Source organism: Panthera pardus, unplaced genomic scaffold (genome assembly GCF_024362965.1).
Source record: "Panthera pardus isolate Hobbes unplaced genomic scaffold, ASM2436296v1 HiC_scaffold_16, whole genome shotgun sequence".
Classification (NCBI taxonomy): Eukaryota; Metazoa; Chordata; class Mammalia; order Carnivora; family Felidae; genus Panthera; species Panthera pardus.
This window is the reverse complement of record NW_026526721.1, coordinates 59251062-59278608: the sequence shown is the minus strand read 5'-3', so window position 1 is coordinate 59278608 and position 27547 is coordinate 59251062. Positions and strand designations below refer to the sequence as shown.

The window sequence follows — 27547 nt, the reverse complement described above, 5'->3', positions numbered from 1 at the left end:
ACAATGCAAACTGGTGCAGCCACTGTGGAAAACAGTATAGAGGTTCCTCAAAAAGTTAAAAATAGAACTATCCCATGATCCAGTAATTGCACTACTGAATATTTACTCAAAAGATACAAAAATGCTAATTCACAGGGATAAATGCACCCCTGTGTTTATAACAGCATTATTTACAATAGTCAATTATGGAAATAGTCCAAGTATCCATCAACTGATAAATAGATAAAGAAGATGGAATAGTATTCAGCCATAAGAAAGAGTGAAATCTTGCCATTTAAAATGACATAGATTGGAGTTAGAAAGTATAAAGCTAAGCTGAATAAGTCCGTCAGAGAAAGACAAATACCATATGATTTCACTCACGGAATTTAAGAAACAAAACAAATGAGCAAAGGAAAAAAAAACAACAACCAGACAACCCAAGAAACAGACTCAACTATGGAGAACAAACTGAACAAACTGGTGGTTGCCAGAGGGGAGGTAGGTGAGGGGATGGGTGAAACAGGTGATGGGGATTAAGGAGTATACTTATGATGAGCATCGGGTGATGTATGGAAGTGTTGAATCACTATATTGTACACCTGAAACTAATAGAACACTGTATGTTAACTCTACTGGCATGAAAATTAAAAAAAATAATACAATAAAAATTTTTTAATAAATAAAAAATTAGATTTTTTACAAACCAAATTATGAAATACATATTTATTTTCTGTTTTTGGCAAATTATTTTTTTTGGCAAATTATTTTATATCTAGTTAACACATGAGCATATACATCTTAAAATCAAAAATAAAATCTAAAGACTTATAATGAAAGCCAACAACTTCCTGTCTAATCTCTCTCATGTACCAATAAGACTGTTCAGAGGAAATTGCTTTTTCTTTGCCTTTTTGAGATGTAATTTACATTCAGCAAAATGCATAAATTCTAACTGAACAGCTTAATAAATTATATATATGCATATATATACATATATATGTATGTGTGTGTATATATACATACGTATATATCTATATCTGTCTATATCCATATATATATATATATCTATTACTCCAATTAAGAACATTTATAGCACTCCAAAAAGTTACCTTTGACCCCCTCCCAGTAAATATCTACTCTCCAGAGATGAATGTTTATCACATTAGTTTGGTCTGTGAACTTCATACAAATTGAATGTTGCAGTACTAAATCTTGTATTTGGCTTCTTTTACTTAGCATCATGCCTAAGATTGTCTATGTTGTTGCAGGTAGCAGTAGCTTATTCTTTTTCATTGTTTTGCAATAGTCTTAATGCTTATACCATGATTTATTTATCCATTCTACTGTTGATGCATATTTGAGTTATTTCTACTTCTTGGCTATGATGAATGTCTATGACCATTCTTGTGCATGCTTTTTGGTGGACATAAACACTTATTTGTTATATAATCAGGAGTGGAACTGCTGGGTCAAGATTATATGCATGTTTGGCTTTATTAGATACTGCCAAATAGTTTTCCAAAAATGGTTCAACCAATTTTTATACCATGATTATCAGCGTATGAGAATTCCCATTGATACCCATTGTGTTAGCTTCTTAGAGCTTCCATAACAAAGTACAACAGACTGGTTGGCTTAAAATAACAGTCAAAAGTTATGAAGGCTGGAAGTCCAAAATCAAAGTGTTGGTTAAGTTGGGGTGCATTTTCTTGGAGGGGAGATATGTTTTATTTATCTATTTATGTTGAAGTATAATTGGCATTTGATGTTATATTAGTTTCACATGAACAGCATATCGATTCAACAATTCTATGTAGCACTCAGTACTCACCACAATAAGTGTAGTCACCATACACTATTACAATGTTATTGACTATATTCCCTATGCTATACTTTTCATCTCCATGACTTATTTGTAATTGGAAGTTTCTAATTGCCTCTTTTTTTTTTTTTTTTAAGTAATCTTTACACCCAGCAAGGGGCTCAAACTCACAATCCCAAGATCAAGAGTTTCATGTCCTACCAACTGAGCCAGCCCAGGCACCCCTATTAATCTCTTCTTAATCCCTTTTGTCTATTTCACCCATCCACCCACCCATCTCCCCTCCAGTTTGTTCTCTGTATTTGAGTCTGTTTTTGTTTGTTCATTTGTTAAAAAAATTCCATATGTAAGTGAAATCTATGGCATTTGTCTTTCTTGTCTGACTTATTTCACTTTGCATAATATCCTCAAGGTCCATCCAGCTTGTTGGAAGTGGCAAAATCTCATTCTATTTTATGGCTGAGTAATATTTCATTGTGTGTGTGTGTGTGTGTGTGTGTGTGTGTGTGTGTGTGTGTAATATACACATACCACAACTTCTTTATTCATCTATACATGGACACTTGAGTTGCTTCCATATCTTGGCTATTACAAATACTACTGCTGTAGCATAGCATATATCTTTTCAAATTAGTGTTTTTGTTTTCTTTGGGTAAATAGCCAGTAGTGGAATTACTGGGTCATATAGTAGTTCTATTTTTATTTTTTTGAGGCACCTCAATACTGTTTTCCACAATGGTTCCACCAAATTACATTCCCACCAATAGTATGTGAAGCTTCCCTTTTTTCCACATCCTCACCAACACTTGTTATTTCTTTTTGATACTAGTCATTCTGACAGGTGTGAAGGAATATTTCATTGTGGTTTTGATTTGTATTTCTCTGGTGATTAGTGATGTTGAGCGTCTTTTCATGTCTGTTGGCCATCGCTTTGTCTTTGAAAAAATATCTATTCAGGTCCTCTGCCCATTTTTTAAAAAAGTAAACTCTATGCCCAACTTGACGTTTGAACTCTCATCACCCTGAGTTTAAGAGTCACATGCTCTACCAATTAAACCAGCCAGGTGCCCTATCCTTTGCCCATTTTTAAATTGGACTGTTCGGGTTTTTTGGTGCTGAGTTGTATAAATTCCATGTGTATTTTGAATGTTAACCCCTTATCGGATAGATCATGTGCAAATGTCTTCTTTCATTCCCTGGGTTGCTTTTATGTTTTGTTGATTGTTTCCTTTGTTGTACAAAGCTTTTTATTTTGTTGTAGTCTCAACAGTTGTTTTTGCTTTTGTTTCCCTTGCCTCAGGATAAATATCCATAAATATGTTGCTGAGGGTGATGTCCAAGAAATTACTGCTTATGTTTTCTTTTAGGAGTTTTATGGTTTCAGATCTCTGTTTAGATCTTTAATCCATTTTGAGTTTATTTTTGTGTATGGTGTAAGAAAGTGGTCCAGTTTCATTCTTTTACATGTAGTGTCCAGTTTTCCCAGCACCGTTTGCTGGGCAGACTGTTTTTCCCATTGTGTATTCTTGTCTCCTTTGTTAAAGATTAATTGACCATATGAGCATGGGTTTATTTCTGGGCTTTCTATTCTGTTCCACTGATCTATGAGTCTATTTTTGTGTCAGTACCATACTATAGCTTTGTAGCATATCGTGGAATCTGGGATTGGCATACCTCCAGCTTTGTTGTTTTTTTCTCAAGATTGCTTTGGCTATTGGAGGTCTTTTGTGATTCCATACAAATTTTAGGGTTATTTGTTCTAGTTCCATGAAAAATACTATTTATTAGTTTCTTCTGAGACCTGGGTAGGAGAATCTGTTCCATGCCTCTTTAAGCTTCTAGTGATTTGCCAGCAAACTTTGGTGTTCCTTCCTATAGATGCATTATTCCAAATCTTCTGCCTTTATGTGGTGTTATCTCTCTTTGTTTTCCCCACATAATCTTTCCTCTGTGCATGTCCAAGTCCCCACTTTTTATAAGCACAGCGACATGTTGGATTAGGACCACTCTAATGATCTCATTTCAACTTGATTATCTCTGTCCAGAACCTATTTCCAATAAGGTCACATTCTGATTGACTGGGGGATTTCAAAGTATCTTTCTGGGTAGACGCAATTCAACCATAACACTCATGCTTGCCATCACCTGATATTCTCATCTCTTTAAATTTCAGCCATTCTATCATAGTATCTCAGTGTGATTTAAATTGGCATTTCCCTGGTGAGTGATTATTTTTAGCTCCTTTTCTTATACTTCTTGGTTATTTGTGTATTTTCTTTTATTAGGTATTTTTTGAAGTTTTTTTGTTTTTAAAACTGGATTGTAAGAGTTATTCACATCTCCTAGATAGGAGTCTTTTGTCTTGTAGATAAATGACACAGGTATTTGTGACACTGTATATATATGACACATTGTGTGCATGCATGTAAAATATCTTGCTCTAATCTGTGGTGTTCCTTTTCATTCTTTTAATGGTGGCTTTTTTTGAGCAGAAGTTTTTACTTTGATAAAGTTCATTTTATCAATATTTTCCTTTATGGTTGGTGCTTTTATGTTGTAACTAAGGAATATTTGCCAATTCCCAATTCATGAACTAATTCTCCTATGTTTTATTCTAAAAGCACCATTGTTTTGCCATTATCTATATTGATTTTCTGGGGGGAGGTTTAAGATGGACATCATGTGTCATTTGTTTCTATATGGATACTCAACTGGCCTGGTATCATTTGTTGAAAAGGCCATCCTTTCCTCACTAGATTGCATTGATAGTTTTGTCATAAATCAGGTCAATACATATATATATAATATATCTCAGAACTTTTATTTTAATTATTCTTGACATTTGATATTGTAAATCCTGTGGCTTTGTTCTTCACCTTCAATACTGTGTAGGTCCTTTAAATAGAATCAACTTGTCAATTTTCATCAAAAAACCCTGCTAAGATGTTGACTGAATTACATTGAATCTATAGATCAACTTCAATATAAGAGATTTTGAAAATAAATATTGAGTCTTTCAATCCATAAATATGATAGATCATGAAAAGAATACACTTTTAATATCTCTTCTAGTGGTTACAACCATACATCTCAATAATCTATTTCCATGAATTTATTAATCATTACTTACTGATTTCCTAGTATCACAGGTAAGGATTTTGTTTACCTTAATACACTCATGTTGGGGTGCCTGGGTGGCTCAGCTGGTTAAGCATCCCGCTTTGGCTCAGGTCAAGATCTCATGGTTCGTGAGTTCAAGCCCCACACTGGGCTCTGTGCTGACAGCTCAGAGCCTGGAGCCTGCTTTGGATTCTGTGTCTCCCTCTCTCTCTCTCTCTGCCCCTCCCCCACTCATGCTCTGTCTCTCTTTCTCAAAAAAAAAAAAAAACATTAAAAAACATATGCTCATGCTTTCCCCTCTACTGTCCTGAGCATATAAAATGTAACAACTGATTTAATGTGCTTGTCTGCTAGATAGATAGGTAGATAGATAGATAGATAGATAGATAGATAGATAGATGATAGATAGGCAGTCTTCTGGGTCTGTTTCTATTAATTGAAAATTTTTGTTTATTTTGTGTTATATTTTTCTGCTTCTTTGCCTTCCTGAAAAATTTAGATTGGATGCCAGACATTATGAATTTCACAATGTGGGTGCTCGATATTTTTTATACTTTTAAATATTCTTGAACTTTGTTTTGGGATTCAGTTAAATTACTTAGAACTAGTCTGAGTTTTTGAGGCTTGCTTTTAATCTGTGTTAGTGGGGGTCAAGCAGCCTTTAGAGCTGATTTTTCCTCACTACTAAGACAAAATCCTGAGTGGACAAAATCCTATTCCCATGTATTATTGGGCTTCTGGGAAAACAAGCTATTTCGACCTGTGTGAGGTCTGGGGATTTCTCTGTGTTCTCTTCTGGTGATTCTTTCCCCAGCCTCAGGTAGACTCCTTACATGCATGTGGTGATCAGTAATTACCTGAAGGCTAGAAGAGAGACGTCTGCAGATCTCCAGAGCTCTCTTCCTGTGCAGCAGTTTCTTCTCTGAAACTGCTCTGTGATTCATGGCTTGTTACCTGATATTAAATCCATGAATATTTGAATCTTGGAATGGTATCTAGATGACTACCTATCAAGAGATGAAAGTACCTTATAAGTTCTCTCAGGAAGAACCTTCGACATAGTATCCTATGTTTGGCTTTAATAAATATGCATACTATATTTGTAAGTGTATATATATTGCAAGTATGAATCTTGACTCAAACCAGCGCAGCTCATTGTCCCAGGCTGCTTGCTTCTTTCATTTGTTTGATTCTATGGCCTCTGTGCTCTGCTGGAGCAGGCAGTTTTTGGTGAGGCCAGAAACTCCTGTTCCCAGAATCGAATGCACATGCAACCATTATCCTTGGGAACTTTTGTTTCCCCAGAGGCTGTTGGAAGCAGGGAATATGTACCCACAGCTCTAGGACCCAATTTGCCCATCCTCTTCCTTGTCAGGTGGAAGCTCTTCCTCCCCAGTCTTCTGGCCCTCAAATACTTGTTTCCTTAATTCCTGGCATTCCCTTCCCTTCCAGGCTGCATCCTCCTTCCTCAGCTTTGCATCTTCAACAAACATATGGAAGGAAACACATTATCTAGATATCTGATGGGATTAGGGGAGAGAATAAAGTGGTACCACTGAGTAACACTGGGTAGTACCAGTGTTTTCATCTTCACCAATCTAATAGAGCAAATGTGATAACTCTCGGTTAAATCATTTGCATTTTTTCTGATTATTGGTGAAGTTAAGCACTTCTTTTCATACACTGATGTTCTTCAGAGGATTAGTCTTCTGAACCTTTCTTTTCGTATGTTTATAGTTCATTTATATTTAATCTTCAGAGGAAGATTCCTTGTTCATTTTCCTTTGAGTTCTGATTTTCTTCTTAATTTGATTCACTACTTCTGTATTTTTCTTTTATACATATTGCAAATGCTTTATCCTACAATGCCATTTGCCTTAAACGTTGTTCGCATTTTTCTAACTGTGCATAAGTTTTATATTTTTATGGGATCAAAACCATGCATACTTTCCCTTCATGTTATCTGTGTCTCATGAAAAGACTAAAATTTAAAGAGTAAAACTCCAGTGGGCAAGAAAATAAAGTTTTATAGTGATGAGAAAGGTACTATGCTATGAGGGAAAAGGGAAAATCAGAAATAGTAAGCCATTTTAAAAGAAGAAATAGAGTTAAAAGGATTGCATTAGAAAAATAATAAGAAAGATAAACTAGGAATAATTACTATATACATAAGTTAAATTCTAAAATTAAAAGATGGGAAAATAATTATGAACCAGTGACAAAAACATAGCAAGAATTAAGCATTAATTGATAAAGAACAAATATCTTTGGGCTATAAAAGAAAAGTGAACTGGAGAGTAGTATGAATTTGAGTTTAATATTTTTTATAGAAGCAAATAGGGTAACATGTGAGATATATATATATATATATGTATACATATGATAATAGGTATCTCATGAGATAACAGGCAGTAGAGTACATTTTCTTACAGTTTAAGATCCATTTACCATTAAATTACAGTGTACCTGAAAAATTTTTGTTTTTCTACATATTAGCCAAACAATGGCATTATATACTAATAATGAGTTGTTTAATATTTTAATTAGAAAATTCTACTTGCTCTTTAACAAAGTCCTATGCAACTTCTATCACATTCTTGTTGGTTAATGCATTTTCCAACTTTGGATCCACACAATATAGTATCATTTATAAGCATAGTTATTGTGGTCCTATTTTATTACTTAATCATGCAGAATGATTAAAATGGTATAATTAAATGATTAAAATGGCTATGATCGCAAATACTTGTTCTATTTTTTTTTTCAGATTTCGTGATTCATTGGAAAGTGATACAATTGTGGTTCACGCTATACAAAGTGATCACAAGATATCCTCCTATAGGCTTGTGAAGCCCTCTAAGTACTCCAAGTCCAAACGACCAAGTCAATCAGAAAGAAGAACAAGCAAATTGGAGAGATTTGAAAAAGAGGGAGCTGGAAGAAAGGATAGCCAGAAGGATACAGGTAGCTTAAATGACAGAAAGTCTTTGAATCCTTATTAAGATTTCAAAACTGAATAATATTTTTATGGGCAGAACTTTCAAACCCTTTCTGGTTCTGGTGACTTGAGCTCACTCTGTTATTTCCCTTTCCTTAGTCCCTTGGATAATAATCAAGAGAGCTAGATGTGAGTGGTTTGGCTGAGGATGAGAGGCCATGTTCCTCCAGCAAATGCTTCACACCAGGTCTTTGATGCAGGCTGCTAAGGAAAACCCACCCTGGTTATGTGACTGAAGTGGGTAAAGAATACCTAATGCTGCTAATTTCTTACTTCCCGCTTTTAACTCTTCTTAAATCTAAGATTTCCCCAGTTGCTGGTTTCGAGGCAGTGTTTCTTTACAGATTCTTGGGCTCCATCCCAGAGAGTGGGGGTAGAGCATTTCAAACCAGCTTCTAAGTGCTTATGCTTTAAACTGATGAGCTGAGAATTCAGGCGTGAAATGTACTTAATCTCTGTGGCCTGCCTGTTGTAACTGCCTTCAGGGTGACTGCAGATGAGTAAGAGGAAGACAAGAATTCTGGGAATGACTTGTAGAGCCCAGTCAAAAATAAATAAAAGGCACTGCAACTAGTCCCCATGATACGGTACTGACATTAATACTGTTTATCCTCTTTATTGAGAAAACGCTACTGGCTCCTTTCTGCCTCTGGGATAAATTCTGAAATCATTATCCTGGTATTTAATCCTTCCACAGTATATTCCTATTCTGTTTCCTACAAATTCTGTTTCCTAGTGCATTTTCATACTGTTCTACTGGTGTTTTTAGCCTATTGTCTTGCTTAATGCTCCCTAAATATGCCAGATACTTTTAGACCCAGGCTCTGACTGGAATGACCAATTCACTCCTCTCTTCTCTGAATTCTACCAGTTCTTAGAGATTCCAGATTGAATTATACTTTTGTTATAAAGTCTTTCCATGACCACCCAAGCCACATTAAACTCTTCCTTTTCCATATTACCATATATTTGAAATATGAAAAGTGAAATGGTGAGTTATAACTATATGACCATCCCATATTATTGTTTAACTTTCCCCCCAAAGTATCTCTAGAGTATATTTCTTCATAGCTTGAACATGAATTAAGAAATTGCCTCAGTAGACATTTAATTTAAAAATTTTTAAATCATAGGTTTGATTGTGTGTTCCTGACTACTTTTTTAATTGGCCACAGACCACTGTAATCACTATAGGTCACCTCAAATTACATACGTCAAATAGGACTCGCTGATTCCTCCTTCTCCCACCATATCACAAGCGTTCCTACCCAACTTCCCAGTATATCTATCAGTGCCCCCTCATTATTTACCTTGTTTTCAAATTACTTGATATATGTCTTATCTTGCCAACTTTTCAGTAATGTACATTAGAGAAAATATCGTGACTTATATCTCTTTATTATGGTATTCTAAAATACATATTATGGGATTGAATTCATGGTAGTTGTTTAACAAATAATGTGATTTACAGATTCAGTGTATTCTGTTTGTTTTAATGTGGCAGGGTTAAAACATATTTGAGAATTTCATTTTGATGTTTCAAAAAAATTGAAAAAAAATAAAAGAAAAATGTTGACTCTCTGTACAGGTGAGAGTATTAATGTACCAGAAGAACCAATTATAGACAAAGGGAAGAAATTTCGGCCTAAAACCTTAAGTGAAATTATGGTGGAAAATCAAATTGAGAAAACGAGGAAACTTATATTAAAAGCTGAAAGGGCCCAACTTAAGATTCAGCAGCGAAGAAAGGAATGGGAGGAACTGTAAGTTTTCTTTTTTTCCCCCTAAACTCTTTCATTTTAATATGAGTTCCAAAATATTTTTGAATAGAAACAGAGATGGAGATATTGAAGACAGATCAGCTGGATTTTTCAGAGTGGTGATACCTTGGTGGAACTTCTATGATTCTTAGGGTTTGGGGTCCAGGAATTCCATTTTGTGAATACACTCAGGGATTTTTTTAAGGATTGAGGAATTCTTTTCAATCCCAACAAGTTATTTTTCCTTATGTTCGTCTAACATATAGTTTTTAGCTTTCATTTTTAGATGTCTAGTCATCTTAAGTTGACTTTAAAAAAACTCTGGCATGAAGTACTTTTATTTAACAAGCACATTTTTTACATTTTTTTTTGCCACCTACATATATTTTTGATGAAATATCTCTTCATGTCTTTTGCCCATATTCAAATAAGATTGTTTACTATCTTACTGTTAAGTTTTGAGAGTTCTTCATATATTCTAGATATCAGTCCTTGGTTGGTTACGTGGTTTTCAAATATTTTCTCCCAGTGTGTAGCTTGTCTTTTCATTCCTTTAACATGGTCTTTTGCAGAGCAAAAGTTTTTATCTTTTTAAAGCCAATTTATTAATTTTTCCTTCTATGAATCTTGTTTTTGGTGTCAAGTCTAAGAACTCTGCCTAGGCCTAGTTCCCAACGATTTTCTCCTATTTATCTAAAAGTTTTATAATTTTACATTTTACATTTAAGTCTATGATCCATTTGGTGTTCATTTTTGTATAAGATGTGAGCTTTAGGTTTTTGTTTGTTTTGCCTGTGGATGTGCTATTTCCCTAGCACCATTTGTTGAAAAGTCTCTCTCTCTCCTCCATTGAATTTGTTTTGCAATTTTGCACCTTTGTCAAAAATCAGCTGGGCGTTTTGTGTAGGTCTACTTCTGGGTTCATAATTTGACTATTAAGTGTCATTGATCCCTTTGCCAATAACACACTGTCTTGATTACTGTAGCTATGTAATAGGTCCTAAAATTGGTCCTCTCAATTGTTTTAACTATTCTAGTTACTTTGCCTTTTATATAAATTTTAGAATAATCTTGTCTGTATTTACAAATAAAGTCTTGCTGGAATTATGATAGAAATTGTGTTAACCTGTGTTATCAGTTTGGGGGGTGGAACTGATGTATTTATTATGTTGAGTCTTCTAATCCATAGACCTGGTATGATTCTCCATTTATTTAGATCTTTGAATTTCTTTCATCAGTGTTTTGTTTTCAGTCCTACACATATTTTGTTAGAATTAGACATAAACAGTTTACTCTTTTAGCAATTGTAAATGATATTGTGCTTTGTTATTCAAAGCATGTTCATTGCTAGTATACAATGGATTTTTATATGTTTATCTGGTATCCTGTGACCTTGCTGAAGTGTCATATTCTGAGAGTTTTTTTGGTAGGTTCCTTAGGATTTTCTGTGTAGACAATCTTGTCATCTCTTAATAAGAACAATTTTATTTCTAATCTAATTTGTTTGCCTTATTTCCCTTTATTTTCTTGTTGGACTCATTAGAATTTCTAGTATAATGTTGAAACAGGGAAAGCTGGCATCTATAACTTGTATCCGATCTTGGGGGGAAAGAATTCAGTATTCGAACGGTTTTCATGCTCTTCAGCCTACCTATATTATTCAGTTTGAAGTTGGTGTTTTATTGGCAGTATATAGTAGAGTTATGTTTTTTTAACCTACTCAGTTAATCTCAGTTCTTCAATTGTTGTATTTAGCCACTTACACTTATATGATTTACACATGTATTTACTTATGTATTTACACATGTTAGTATTGATATTTCAGGCTTATATCTGCTATTTTATATTTTGTTTTCTGTTCTCTGTTTTTTGGTTTTCTGTTTTCTTTTTCATGCTTTCCTGTGGTTTACTTGAATACTTTAGAGTTTCAAAGTGATTATAGTGTTTTTGAGAATATCACTTGTACAGCTTTTTAGCATTTACTCTAGGTATTACATTATGTACGCACAACACAGTCCACAAGTTGACATTTTATCAGCTTGAATGAAATGTAGAAACCTTACCTGCATTTATGTCTCGTTACCCCTCCCATTGCTGCTTGTTTCCTTTGTTTATAATATAATTGTATAAATATTTTCTCACACATTTTAGCACTACATCAGAGGGTGTCACAGTTTTTTAAACATTAAACATAACTTAGACAATAGTAGATGTAAAATGTTTTTGCCAATATTTTCACCATTAACATTTTAATCTCTTCCTTCTTCATGTTCCAGAGTTCCCTCTTCTATCATTTCATTTATGGTTAGAAAACTTCCTTTAGTCATTCTTTTAGGGTTGGTATGCCAGTGACAATTTCTTAGTTTTTCTTCATCTGTGAATAGCTTGATTTCGTCTTCATTCTGAAAGGATATTCTTACTAGACATAAAATTCTGTGTTGACAGTTCTTTTCAACATGCAAAAAGTGTTGTGCTTCTTTCTGTCGGCCTGGCCTCCATGGTTTCTTATGATCAATCTTCTGTCATTCAAATTGTTTCCCCCCTTCATATAAGGTATTATTTTTCTCTTTTTGCTTTCAAGGTTTTTTTTTTTTTTGTCCTTAGTTGTCAGAAGTTTGACCATTATGTGTCTTGGTACATCTTTTAATTTATCCTTTTTGGGATTCATTAAAACATCTTGAATCTGTATGCTTGTATCTCTGACCAAATTTGGAAGGTTTTCGTCTATTATTTCACATAGACTTTTGAAGCCCTGTCCTCTTTTTCTTTCCTTTCTTGGATTTCAATATCACAAATGTTAGATCCCTGAGGCTTTGTGTGCTTTTTTTCTTTTTAATTTTTGTTGTTTATTTGTTTGTAGTGTCTTTGGGGGGGGGTTCAGATTGGGTAATTTCTATTGTTGTATCTTCAAATTCATTGATTCTTTCCTCTGTATCCTTCATTCTGGTGTTGAGCCCATTCATTAAGTTTTATTTGGTTACTGTACTTTTCAGTTCTAAAATTTCTATTTAGTTTTTCCTTGTATCTTTCATTTCTTTCTGAGACTCTATTTTTTCATCTGTTTCAAGCATCTTCCTAATCAGTTGTTGAAGCACTTTATGATGGCTGCTTTAAAATCCTTGCCAGATTATTCTAACATCTCTATCATGTTGGGGTTGGCAACTAGTAATTGTCTTTTCTTATTCAAGTTAAGATAATCCTGATTCTTTGTATGACAAATGATTTTTTATTATACTATGGACATTTGGGGTATTATGTTATGAGACTCTGAATCTTATTTATACATTCAGTTTTAGCTGGCTTTCTCTGACTTTAGCAGGATATATTCTATATTCATAATGAGATGAAGTCCTGTTCCCAGGGCTCACCTTTAACACCATCCCTGTAGGGGTTGTGTTGCCTTGTTAAAACCTGGTGGTGGTAAAAGTGTAGAGTCCCCACTTGACATTTGCTGGCAGGGCGGAGGTAGGCCACATTTGTGTGTATGTGTGCTGTGTGGCTAGAGTTCAGAACATTTATTATCTAAAAGTTTTCGGTCTTACTATTCTTTTCTTTTATTGATCCTGTAGCTAGGAAGAGCAAGATTTTGTTGGGCTTTTATTGTCTAAACCCCATGGTGTTTCTAGTTGCTATTTTCTTTAGCTCCAAGTTGAGATATATAAGGCAAAAAGAAAGTCTAGAGATCTTACCATCATATACTTCTTTGGGTCCTAAGGTTCTTTGTAGTCTATCTTCTTTTCACTTTTCAGAAACTTATCTTTTAAATATAATGTTTAGGGGTTTTATTTACACTTGCCAGGAAAAATAAGAATATGTAAGTCTATTCCATCTTCCTAGAGGTGGAAATTCTTTCCACTGATTTTATTATATTTATCTTAATCCAGTGATCTTGCTAAACTCATTTACTAGGTCTAGTAACTTCATGGTCATGTTGTATGTGAGTAAAACAGATTCTTCCTTTCCAATCTCTGTCTTTTATTTTTTGACTCATTGTGCTGTCTAGGATATGCACTACAATGCATATGTACAATGATATTGTACAATGCATACAATAAAAATGGTGGGGTAAAAACATCCTTGTCTTTTTTCTAATCTAAGGAGAAACATTAAGTCTTTCTTTATGAAATGTGATATCAGCTCTTTAGAAGCACAGTATCAGATTGATGAAATTCCCTTTTGTTCTTAGTTTATTGAAAAAAAATTAATTTATTATTTTTATCAAGGATAAGTATTGAATTTTATCAAATAATTCTTATATGCATACTGAGATGATCATATGCTTTACAATTTTTATTCTTTAATATTGTGAGTCACTGTTACTGATATCAAATGTTAAATCAGCATTCCTAGGATAAATTTCACTTGATCATGGTGTATTCTCCTTTTAAAAATATTGCTGGAATTTTTTTTTTTTTTTTTTTTTGTAGTATTCTTGTCTGGTTTTGGTATCAGGGTAATGCTAGCCTCATAAAAAAATTGTAACTCTTCCCTCCTCTTTTCTTATTTTTGGAAGAGTTTGAGCAGAATTTTTATTAATTCTTTAAATATTTGACAGAACTCATCATTGAAGCCATATGGTCCTGGGCTTTTGTTTGTGGGGAGGTTTTTGATTACTGATTCAATCTTTTTACTAGTAATTGATCTGCTCAGGTTTTCTGTTTCTTCATGATTTGGTCTTGATAGGTTGTATATTTTTAGGAACTTCTTCATTTCTTTAGGTGGTCCAATTTGGTGGTGTATAATTATTCATAGTAGTCTCTTAGGATCCTTTGTGTTTCTGTGGTATCAGTTGTAATATCTCCTTCTTGATTTCTGATTTTATTTAAGTTCTTTCTTTGATGAGTCCAGCTAAAAGTTAGTCAATTTTTTTATATCTTAAAAAATACCCCACTCTTAGTTTCATTGATCTCTCCCACTGTCTCTTAAATCTCATGTCATTTATTTCTGCTCTGAGTTTTGTTATTTCTTTCTTTCCATTCACTTTGTGCTTTTTTTTCTAGTTTCTTGAGGTATAAGGTTAAATTGGTTATTTAAGATTTCTCTTGTTTCTTGATGTATGCATTTATCACTATAAACTTCCTTGTTAGAACTGCTCGTCTTGAATCCTGTAAGTTTAGGTATGTTGTATTTCTATTTTCACTTATTACAAGGCATTTTTGATTTCTCTTTTGATGTTTTCTTTGGTTGTTCGGAGTGCATTGTTTAATCTCCAGATATTTATGAATTCTAAAGTTTCCTTCTTGTAATTGATTTCTAATTTATACCGTTGTGCTTAGATAAGATATTTGATATGATTTTAGGTTTCTTAAATTAATTAAGACTTGTTTTGTGGCCTAATATGATTTATCCTAGGGAATGTTGCATGTGCATTTAAGAATGTGTATTCTGCTACTATTGAATAGAATGTCTGTAAATATGTGTTAAGTCCATCTGTTCTAACATGTCATTTAAGTCCCATATTTCCTTATTGGTTTTTTTGCCTGGATGACCTCACTGTTGTTGTATGCTTGGATACCTTCTCTTTATGCTGTTTGTATCTATTATAGGTTTTTGCTTTGTGGTTACTGTGAGACTTAACATAAAACATATTGGTGTATTTTAACCTGATAAAAACTTTGAACACATGTTAAAAATGTATGTTTAACACCCCCCAACACTTTGTTTTTAATATCACAGTTCACATCTTTACCCTATATATCCATTAACAAACCATTGTAGTTATTGTTATTTTTTAATATTTTTTGTCTTTTAACCTTTATACTAAATTGATAAGTGATTTACCTACCACCATTAAAACATTAAAGTTCTGAATTTAACTATATATCTGCCTTTATCAATGAAATTTATACTTATATATGTTTTCCTATTACTAGTTAGTGTCCCTTTACTTCAGGTAGAAGAAATGCCTTTAGCATTTCTTAAAAGGTTGGGCTAGTGGTGATGAACTTCTTCAACATTTCTTTGTCTGAAAAACTCTATTTCCCCAATGCTGAAGGATAACTTTGCTTGTTAGGTTATTTTTGGTTGACAGTCTTTTTCTTTTAGCATCTTGAATTTATCCTGCCACTCCCTTCTGGCCTACAAAGTTTCTGTTAAAAATCTGCTTATAGTCTTATAGGGCTTCCTTTATATGTAAAAATTTGTATTTCTCTTGCTGTTTTAAAAAGATTTTCTCCTTGTCTTTAATTTTTGACAATTTATTATACTGTGTTTTGGCATGGGTCTTTTTGGATTTATTTGTTTTAAACTTTCTGGGCATCCTGGATCTGGAGGTCTATTTCTTTCCCCAGGTTAAAGAATTTTTCAGCCATTCTTTCTTTCTTTTTAATTTTTAAAGTGTATTTATTTATTTTGAGAAAGAGCACAAGTTGGGGAGGGGCAGAGAGAGGGAGAGAGAGAGAGAATCACAAGTAGGCACCTCACTGCCAGTGTAGAGCCTGATGCAGGGCTCCAATCCATGAACTGTGAGATCATGACCTGAGCTGAAGCTGGATGCTCAACTGACTGAGCCACCCAGGTACCCCTCAGCCATTCTTTCTTTGAATAAGACTTCTGCTCACCTTTCTCTTTTTGGGACCCCTATAATGTGCATATTAATTTGTTTGATGATGTCTCATAAGTCCCTTAACTTATCTTTACTCTTTTTAATTCTTTTTTCTTTTGCTCCTCTGATTAGATGAATTCCACTGCTCTGTTTTTGACTTTATCAATCTTTTCTTCTGCTTGATCTAGTTTGGTGTTGAACACCATTTGTAAATGTTTCAGTTCAATTATTGTATTCTTCACCTCCATGTTTTCCATTTGGTGCTTTCTTATGTTTTCTATCACTTTGCTGAAATATTCACTTTGTTTATACGTTGTTTTCCCGACCTCGGTGAGTGTCTTTATAAACATTATATTAAACTCTTTATCAGGTAAATCACTTTTCTTTATTTCATTAAGGTCTTTTTCTAGAGTTTTATCTTGTTCTTTTGTTTTGGAACATATTCTTCTGTTTCTTCATTGTCCTTGACTCCATGTGTTGGTTTCTGCACATTAGATAAAACAGCCATCTCTCCCAGTCTTTATGGAGTGTCTTCTCATGTAGGAGATGTTCACCCTGGTCTAGACTCAATCTCTCTCTCTCTCTCTCTTTTTTGTTTTATGTTGAGGTGGGTTAATTGACATGGAAAGATGTTTACACTATATTATTAATGAAAAAGCACATAGGGCAGCAGTATAATTTGGGAGTGATAGGATTATGGACCTTACAGGTGTTTTTTTCTTTTTTCTTATCTGTATTTCCTAATTTTTTATAGCAACTTTATGGAGATATAATTTACATATGATACAACTTGCTCATTTCCTGTCCAATTCAATGTGGTTTTTTTGTATATTCAGACTTTCATAACCATTATCACTATTTTCTAATATTGTTATCTGCCCCCCCACCCCACAAAACCCTACTCATTAACATTCACTCTCCATTTTCACAAACTCCCATTCTTAGCCCTAAGCAACTACTTTTTGTCTCTATAGATTTGTCTATTCTGGAAATTATATATATAATGGGTTCTGTGGTCTTTGTGACTGGCTTTTTTCACTTAGTACATCTTTTTATTTCATCCATGTTGTAACATGTATGCCTCACTCCTCTTTTTTAATATTTTTAATGTTTATTATTTTGAGAGAGCGGGGAAGAGGGGCAGAAAGAGAGGGAGACAAAATCCCAAGCAGGCTCCACACTGTCAGCACAGAGCCTGAGGCAGGATTTGAACTCTCAAACTGTGGATCATGACCTGAGCCAATAATCAAGAGTCAGACACTTAACTGACTGAACCACGCAGGCACCTCAATACTTCATTCCTTTTTATGAATAATAAATAATCCATGTCATATTTATCAGTTCATCAGTGGAAACACATTTAGGTTATTTCTACCGTTTCACAATTATGAATATTGCTACTGTTAACATTTGTGTAACTTTTGAGTAGACATGTGTTTTCAATTCTCTTGGATAGATACCTAGGAGTGGATTTGCTGGGTCTGATATGCTAATTCTGTTTAATCCTTATTTTTTACCTGAAGTGTGGTTGACACACTCCGGTGTACAACATAGCGATTCAACAACTCTATACATTATGCAGTGCTCATAGGTGTAGCTACTATCTGTCACCATACACTATTACAACACCATTGACTGTATTGCCCATGTTGTAACTTTCATCCCTGTAGCTTATACATTCCATAACTGCAAGCCTGTACCTACCACTCCCATTCACCTATTTTCCCAGTTCCCTACCCCTGTCTGCTCTGGTAACCATAGTTTGTTTTCTGTACTTATGGACCTGTTTTTGCTTTTTTGTTGTTTTTTGTACATTTGGTTTTTAGATTCCACATAGAAGTGAAATCATATATCTGTCTTTCTCTGTCTTACTTATTTCATTTAGCATAATACCTTCTAGGTCCATCTGTGTTGTTGGAAATAGCAAGATCGCATTCTTTTTTATAGCTGAGTAATATTCTCTTGTATGTGGTGTGTGTGTGTGTGTGTGTGTGTGTGTGTGTGTGTGTGTGTGTGTGTTTATATATATGGTACCACTTAATTAATCCATCATCTATGGATGGACACTTAGGTTGCTGCCATAATTTTTTTTGTAAATAATACTGCAATAAATTTAGGGGTGCCTATATCTTTTTAAATTAGTGTCTTGTTTTCTTTGGGTAAATACCCAGTAGTGGAATTATTTAATTATAAGGTATTTCTATTTTTTTTGAGGAACATCCATACTATTTTCCACAGTGGTTGCACCAATTTGCGTTCTTACCAAGAGTGCATGATAATTCTTTTCATTTACATCCTCATGGAGTGTTTTCTTAATTTCTCTTTCTGATAATTTGTTATTAATGTATAAAAATGCAACAAATTCCTCCATATTAATTTTGTATGCTGTGGCTTTATTAAATTCACTTATTACTTCTAATAGCTTTTGATGGAGTTTTGAGGGTTTTCTATGTATAGTATCGTATCATCTGAAAATAGTGACAGTTTTGCTTCTTCCTTACCAATTTAGATACATTTTCTTTTTTCTTATATGAGTGCTGTGGTTAGGACTTCCAGTACTATGCTGAATAAAAGGGCTGAGAGGGGATATCTCTCTCTCTTGTTCCTCATCCTGGAGGAAAAGCTCTCAGTTTTTTACCATTGAGTATGATGTTAGCCATGGCTTTTTCATATATACCTTTATTATGTAAAGGTATGTTCCCTCTGCAGTCACCTTGTTTAGAGTTCTTATCATGAGTGGATGGTGAATTTTGTCAGATGCTTTTTCTGTACCTATTGAGATGATCATATGATTTTTATACTTTATTTTGTTAATGTGGTGAATGACATTGATTAGTTTGTGAATATAGAACCATCCTTGCCTCCTCAAAATAAATCCTACTTGGTCTTGGTGAATATCCTTTTAATGTATTGTTGAATTCAGTTTGCTAATATTTACTTGAGGATTTTTGTATCTGTGTTCATCAGGGATATTAGCCTGTAGTAGTTTTTATTTTCTTCCAAGTTTTTCTTTAAATTCCAGCTGGTTAACACAGTGTAATATTGGTTTCAGGTGTACAATATGGTGATTCAACATTTACATACAACACCTGGCACTTATCACAACAAGTGTCCTCCTTAATTAACCCATTAATCACCATTAATGCCCTCCTTAATCCCAATCATCTAATTAACCCATCCCTCCACCTACCTCCCCTCTGGTAACCATCAGTTTGTTCTCTATAGTTAAGAGTCTGTTTCTTGGTTTTCCTCTTTTTCTCACCTATGTTTGTTTGTTTTGTTTGTTTTGTTAAATTTCTAGCCACAGCAGTCAGACAACACAAAGAAATAAAAGACATCCAAATTGGCTAGGAAGAAGTCATACTTTCACTATTTGCAGATGACATGGTAATCTGTATAGAAAACCCTAAAGACTCTACCTAAAAATTTCTAGAACTAATATATGAATTTAGCAAAGTTGCAGGATCAAAAATCAATGTACAGAAATCTGTTTCATTTCTATATACCAATAATGAAGCAGCAGAAAGAGAAATCAAGGAATTAGTCCCATTCACAATTGTACTAAAAACCATAAGATACCTAGGAATAAACCTAACCAAAGAGGCAAAATATCTGTACTCTGAAAACTAAAAACATTGATAAAAGGAATTGAAGATGACACAAAGATATGGAAAAACATTCCATGCTTATGGATTGGAAGAATAAATATTGTTAAAATATCACACTACCCAAAGCAATCTACACCTTTAATGCAATCTCTACCAAAATACCACCAGCATTTTTCACAGAGCTAGAAAAATTCTAAAATTTGTATAGAAACACAAAAGACCCCAAATAGCCAAAGCAATCTTGGGGAAAAAAAAAAAAAAAAAAAAAAAAAAAAAAAAAAAAAAGCAAAGCTGAAGGCATCACAATTCCAGACTTCAAGTTATATTACAAAGCTGTAGTGATCAAGACAGTATGGTACTGGCACACACACACACAAAAATAGAACAGAATAGAAAACCCAGATATGAAACCACAACTATATTGCCAATTAACATTCAACAAAGCAAAGTTCCCTTTGTTACTGTGTCTTCATGTCTCTTGCTGTTCTCTGTGTGGTATATCTTTTATTGTGTAGAAGCTGTTAAGTGAGTCCTCAGTTCTTCTTCAGAAGGAATTGCTTTATAAGTAAGTGTAGATTTGGTGTGTCTGTGGAAGATATGGGTTCAAGGTCTTCCTCTATTGACATCTTGGACTATATCAACCTGGCCTGAGCTCAGTTGTCTCTCAGAACTTTGTGCTTGTGCAAGCCATCAAAAATCATATAATCATCTCAATAGATGGAGAAAAAGCATTTAACAAAATTCAACATCTACTCATGATAAAAATTCTCACCAAATTTGATATAGCAGAAATATATCTCAGCAAAATAAAGGCCACAATATAACAAGCTGTCAGCTAACATCATACTCAATGGCAAAAATCTGAAAGCTTTCCTTCTGAAATCAGGAACAAAGATGTTCACTCTTGCTACTTGTTTTTAACACAGTAGTATAAGTCATAGTTAGAACAGTTAGGGGGAAAAATCAAAATTAGGAAGGAAGAAGTACATCTTTCTATTTGCAGATGAAATTATATATCTATATCTATATATCTCTATCTCTATCTATCTATCTATCTATCTATCTATATATCTCCTAAAGACTCCACAAAAATACCATTAGAACTAATAAATGAATTCAGTAAAGTGGCAAGATACAATAAATATATAAAAATCAGTGTTTCTATACATTAACAATGAACTCTCAGAGAAATTAGGAAAACAATTCCATCACAATAGCATCAAAAAGAATAAATACATAGGAATAAATTTAACAAAGGAAATGAAATATCAGTACACTTTGAAAGAAATTGAAGAAGACATAAATAAAGGGAAAGATATTTCATGCATGAAGCATCTTAATATTGTTAAAATGTCCATACTATCCAAAGGAATTTATAGCTTCAGCAATCACTATCAAAATTCCAAAGGCATTTTCACAGAAATAGTAAAAGAAATCCTAAAATATTGCACGGAACCACAAAAGACCCTGAATAGCCAAAGCCATCTTGAGAAATAAAAACAAAACTAGAAATATACTCCTTGACTTCAAACTATATTACAGAGCTATAGCAATCAAAACAGTATGACATCAGCATAAAAACAGACATTCAATTAAATAGAATAGAGACCAGAAATAAACCCATTTGTATGTGGTCAGTTTATGACAAGGAACCAAGAATATATAATGGGGAAAGGACAGTCTTTCCAGTAAATGGTGTTGGGAAAACTGAACTGCCACATACAAAAGAATAACACTGGACCAGTGTCTCTCACCATAACATGAAAATCAATGAAAAATGAATTAACAACTTGAATGTAAGACCTGAAACCATAAAACTCCTAGAAGAAAGTCTAGATGGTAAGACCCTCAACATTGGTCTTGTCAATGATTTTTTAGGTTTGACACCAAAAGCAAAGGCAACAAAAATGAAAATAAATAAGTGCAACTACACCAAACTAAAAAGCTTCTCTACAGTGAAGGCAACCATCAAAAAAATGAAAGGGCAACTTAGGGAATGTATTCACAATCATACATGTGATAAGGAGTTAATATCCAAAATATATAGAGAACTCTTACAACTTAATAACAACAAAACAAACAAACAAAACAAAACAACAACAACAAAAACCCACCCAAAACCCAAACAGATTTAAATGTGGGCAGAGGACTTATGTGGACAGTTTTCAAAAGAGACCTACAAAAGGCCATCATATACATGGAGAGGTGCTGAACATCACTAATCATCAGGGAAATGCAAATCAAAATCACAACAAGATATCACCTCACACCTGTTGAATACCTATTATCAAAAAGATAAGAGATAAGCATTGGCAAAAATGTGGAGAAAAGGAAAGCTTGTACACTGTTGATGAAAACATAAATTTGTGCAGCCTCTATGGAAAACAGTATGGAATTTCCTAAAACAATTAAAAATAAGACTACCACATGGTCCAGCAATCTCACTTATGGATATATAGCCAAAGAAAATGAAAATTGGACTTTGAAGAGATATCTGCACTACCATGTTTATTGAAGCATTAATAACAATAGTTGAGAAACGGAAACAACCTAAGTCTCCTTTAATGGTTGAGTGGATAAAGAAGTTATGATACATATATATGATGGAGTATTATTTAGCCTTAAAAAGAGAGAAATGCTTCCATTTGCAATGATACAAATGGACTTTGAGGGCATATACTAAGTGAAATAAGTCAGAGGAAAATAAAAACTGTATGATCTTCCTTATATGTTCAATCTAACAAATCTGAACTCATTGAAACAGGACAGATTGGTGATTGCTAGAGGTGGGGAGTTGGGGATGGAGAAATGGATGAAGGTAGTCAAATGGTACAAACTTCCAGTTATAAGATAAATAAGTTCTGGAGATGTAGTCTACAATATCATGACTGTAGTTACCAATAGTGTATTGTATATTTGAAAGTTGCTAAGAAGGTAGGTCTTAAAAGTTCTCATCACAAGGGATGCCTGGGTGGCTCAGTTGGTTAAGCATCTGACTTCAGCTCAGGTCGTGATCTCACGGTTTGTGAGTTTGAGCCCCTAGTCGGACTCTGTGCTGTCAGCTCGGAGCCTGGAGATGTTTCAGATTCTGTGTCTCCCTCTCTCTCTGCCCCTCCTCTGCTCACACACTCTCTCTCTCTCTCTGTCTCAAAAATAAATAAAAACATTTAAAAAAAAGTTTTCTTCACAAGAAAAAAATTGTAACTGTATGGATCAATGTTAACTTACTGTGGCAAACATTTTGTAATAGATACATGTATGAAATCATGACATTGCACACCCTAAACTAATACAATGTTATGTGTTGATCATATCTTAATAAACAGGAAAATAGGCTTTTGATATTTTCCAAAATGCATTTGATTTGCTGGCATTTTTAAAGGGCTTTTGTGTCTTTTTAAATGAAGAATATTGGTCTCTAGTTTCATTGTTACGTAATATCTTTTCTGGTTTGTTATCAGGATAATACGGTTTCATACAATGAGATGAGAAGCTTTCCTTCTATTTTCTGGAAGACTTTGTGTAGGCTTAATATGATTTATTTCTTAAATATTTGATAGAATTTATCAGTGAAGGCATCTAGACATGGAATATTCTTTGAGAGAACTTCATAAATGCAAATTCCAATTTTTCATTGTTATAGTGCTATTCAGATTTTGGATTTCCTCTTGGATCACTTTAGGTAATTTGTGTCTTTCAAGGAATTTGTGAATTTCATCTAGGTTATCAAATTTTTTGGCATAAAATAATTCATACTGTTGCCTTATTATTTTAGTTTCTTTAGTATCTGTTGTCCCCTGTTTTATTCTTGATTTCATGAATTTGTATTGTCTTTTTCTTGGTCATTCCAGCCAAAGATTTATCAATTTTATTAATCCTTTCAAGGAGCTAACTTTTGGTCATAGATTTTTAGAACTATTGCTTGTCAGCTTTCCATGTCATTTCCTTTATTCTAATTAATTTGGGCTTAGTTAATTCTTCTTAAAGTTTAGGCTATAAGCTTTGATCTTATACTTTAATTCTTTTATAATTATGAGCATTTACAGTATAAATGGAAGTATAAATTTAAAGTATAAATGAAACACTGAGCTACATTACTCCAGTTCTGATGTATCTTTACCATTATTCATTCCAAAATATTTTCTTTTTTTTTTTATATATATGAAGTCTATTATCAAATTGGTTTCCATACAACACCCAGTGCTCATCCCAAAAGGTGCCCTCCTCAATACCCATCACCCACCCTCCCCTCCCTCCACCTCCCGTCAACCCTCAGTTTGTTCTCAGTTTTGTTTTTTTTTTGTTCTTTGTGTGTGTGTGTGTGTGTGTGTATGTGTGTGTGTTCTCAGTTTTTAAGAGTCTCTTATGCTTTGGCTCTCTCCCACTCTAACCTCCCTTTTTTTTTTTTTCCTTCCCCTCCCCCGTGGGTTTCTGTTAAGTTTCTCAGGAACCACCTAAGAGTGAAAACATATGGTATCTTTCTTTCTCTGTATGGCTTATTTCACTTAGCATAACACTCTCCAGTTCCATCCATGTTGCTACAAAAGACCATATTTCATTCTTTCTCATTGCCACGTAGTACTCCATTGTGTATATAAGCCACAATTTCTTTATCCATTCATCAGTTGATGGACATTTAGGCTCTTCCCATAATTTGGCTATTGTCCAGAGTGCTGCTATAAACATTGGGGTACAAGTGCCCCTATGCATCAGTACTCCGGTATCCCTTGGGTAAATTCCTAGCAGTGCTATTGCTGGGTCATAGGGTAGGTCTATTTTTAATTTTTTGAGGAACCTCCACACTGTTTTCCAGAGTGGCTGCACCAATTTGCATTCCCACCAACAGTGCAAGAGGGTTCCCGTTTCTCCACATCCTCGCCAGCATCTATAATCTCCTGATTTGTTCATTTTGGCCACTCTGACTGGCGTGAGGTGATATCTGAGTGTGGTTTTGATTTGTATTTCCCTGATGAGGAGTGATGTTGAGCATCTTTTCATGTTCCTGTTGACCATCCAGATGTCTTCTTTAGAGAAGTGTCTATTCATGTTTTCTGCCCATTTCTTCACTGGATTATTTGTTTTTAGGGTGTGGAGTTTGGTGAGCTCTTTATAGATTTTGGATACTAGCCCTTTGTCCGATATGTCATTTGCAAATATCTTTTCCCATTCCGTTGGTTGCCTTTTAGTTTTGTTGGTTGTTTCCTTTGCTGTGCAGAAGCTTTTTACCTTCATAAGGTCCCAGTAATTCATTTTTGCTTTTAATTCCCTTGCCTTTGGGGATGTGTCAAGTAAGAAACTGCTACGGCTGAGGTCAGAGAGGTCTTTTCCTGCTTTCTTCTCTAGGGTTTTGATGGTTTCCGATCTCACATTCAGGTCCTTCATCCATTTTGAGTTTATTTTTGTGAATGGTGTGAGAAAGTGGTCTAGTTTCAATCTTCTGCATGTTGCTGTCCAGTTCTGCCAGCACCCTTTGTTAAAGAGACTGTCTTTTTTCCATTGGATGTTCTTTCCTGCTTTGTCAAAGATGAGTTGGCCATACGTTTGTGGGTCTAGTTCTGGGGTTTCTATTCTATTCCATTGGTCTATGTGTCTGTTTTTGTGCCAACACCATGCTGTCTTGATGATGACAGCTTTGTAGTAGAGGCTAAAGTCTGGGATTGTGATACCTCCTGCTTTGGTCTTCTTCTTCAAAATTACTTTGGCTATTCGAGGCCTTTTGTGGTTCCATATGAATTTTAGGATTGCTTGTTCTAGTTTCGACAAGAATGCTGGTACAATTTTGATTGGGATTGGATTGAATGTGTAGATAGCTTTGGGTAGTATTGACATTTTGACAATATTTATTCTTCCAATCCATGAGCACGGAATGTTTTTCCATTTCTTTATATGTTCTTCAATTACCTTCATAAGCTTTCTATAGTTTTCATCATACAGATCTTTTACATCTTTGGCTAGATTTATTCCTAGGTATTTTATGCTTCTTGGTGCAATTGTGAATGGGATCAGTTTCTTTATCTGTCTTTCTGTTGCTTCATTATTAGTGTATAAGAATGCAACTGATTTCTGTACATTGATTTTGTATCCTGCAACTTTGCTGAATTCATGTATCATTTCTAGCAGATTTCTGGTGGAGTCTATCGGATTTTCCATGTATAATATCATGTCATCTGCAAAAAGTGAAAGCTTAACTTCATCTTTGCCAATTTTGATGCCTTTGATTTCCTTTTGTTGTCTGATTGATGATGCTAGAACTTCCAGCACTATGTTAAACAACAGTTGTGAGAGTGGACATGCCTGTCGTGTTCGTGATCTCAGGGAAAAAGCTCTCAGTTTTTCCCCATTGAGGATGATATTAGCTGTGGGCTTTTCATAAATGGCTTTTATGATGTGTAAGTATGTTCCTTCTATCCCGACTTTCTCGAGGGTTTTTATTAAGAAAGGATGCTGAATTTTCTCAAATGCCTTTTCTGCATCGATTGCCAGGATCATATGGTTCTTATCTTTTCTTTTATTAATGTGATGTATCACGTTGATTGATTTGTGAATGTTGAACCAGCCCTGCATCCCAGGAATGACTCCCACTTGATCATGGTGAATAATTCTTTTTATATGCTGTTGAATTTTATTTGATAGTATCTTGTTGAGAATTTTTGCATCCATATTCATCAGGGATATTGGCCTGTAGTTCTCTTTTTTTGCTGGGTCTCTGTCTGGTTTGGAAATCAAAGTAATACTGGCTTCATAGAATGAGTCTGGAAGTTTTCCTTCCTTTTCTATTTTTTTGGAACAGCTTGAGAAGGATAGGTATTATCTCTGCTTTAAATGTCTGGTAGAATTCCCCAGGGAAGCCATCTGGTCCTGGACTCTTATTTGTTGGGAGATTTTTGATAACTGATTCAATTTCTTTGCTGGTTATGGGTCTGTTCAAGCTTTCTATTTCCTTCTGATTGAGTTTTGGAAGTGTGTGGGTGCTTAGGAATTTGTCCATTTCTTCCAGGTTGTCCAGTTTGTTGGCATATAATTTTTCATAGTATTCCCTGGTAATTGCTTGTATCTCTGAGGCATTGGTTGTAATCATTCCATTTTCATTCATGATTTTATCTATTTGGGCCCTTTCCCTTTTCTTTTTGAGAAGCCTGGCTAGAGGTTAATCAATTTTGTTTATTTTTTCAAAAAACCAACTCTTGGTTTCGTTGATCTGCTCTACAGTTTTTTTTAGATTCTATATTGTTTATTTCTGCTCTTATCTTTATTATTTCTCTTCTGCTGGGTTTAGGCTGCCTTTGCTGTTCTGCTTCTATTTCCTTTAGGTGTGCTGTTAGATTTTGTATTTGGGATTTTTCTTGTTTCTTGACATAGGCCTGGATCGCAATGTATTTTCCTCTCAGGACTGCCTTCGCTGCATCCCAAAGCGTTTGGATTGTTGTATTTTCATTTTCATTTGTTTCCATATATTTTTTAATTTCTTCTCTAATTGTCTGGTTGACCCATTCATTCTTTAGTAGGGTGTTCTTTAACTTCCATGCTTTTGGAGGTTTTCCAGACTTTTCCCTGTGGTTAATTTCAAGCTTCATAGCATTGTGCTCTGAAAGTATGCATGGTATGATCTCAATTCTTGTATACTTATGAAGTGCTGTTTTGTGACCTAGTATGTGATCTATCTTGGAGAATGTTCCATGTGCACTCGAGAAGAAAGTATATTCTGTTGCTTTG

The 27547-nt window shown here is 34.3% G+C and overlaps 1 protein-coding gene across 3 annotated transcripts in view; it reads left to right on the top strand.

Moving 5' to 3' along the window:
- Nucleotides 1-27547, top strand: part of CFAP44 (cilia and flagella associated protein 44) — a 151576-nt gene that overhangs the window by 78486 nt on the left and 45543 nt on the right. For all 3 annotated transcript variants that reach the window (XM_019448382.2, XM_019448383.2, XM_053903343.1), the window contains 2 exons: nucleotides 7692-7888; nucleotides 9511-9685. In XM_019448382.2, coding sequence (XP_019303927.2) covers nucleotides 7692-7888; nucleotides 9511-9685 — 372 coding nt within the window. The remainder of the gene's footprint in view (nucleotides 1-7691; nucleotides 7889-9510; nucleotides 9686-27547) is intronic.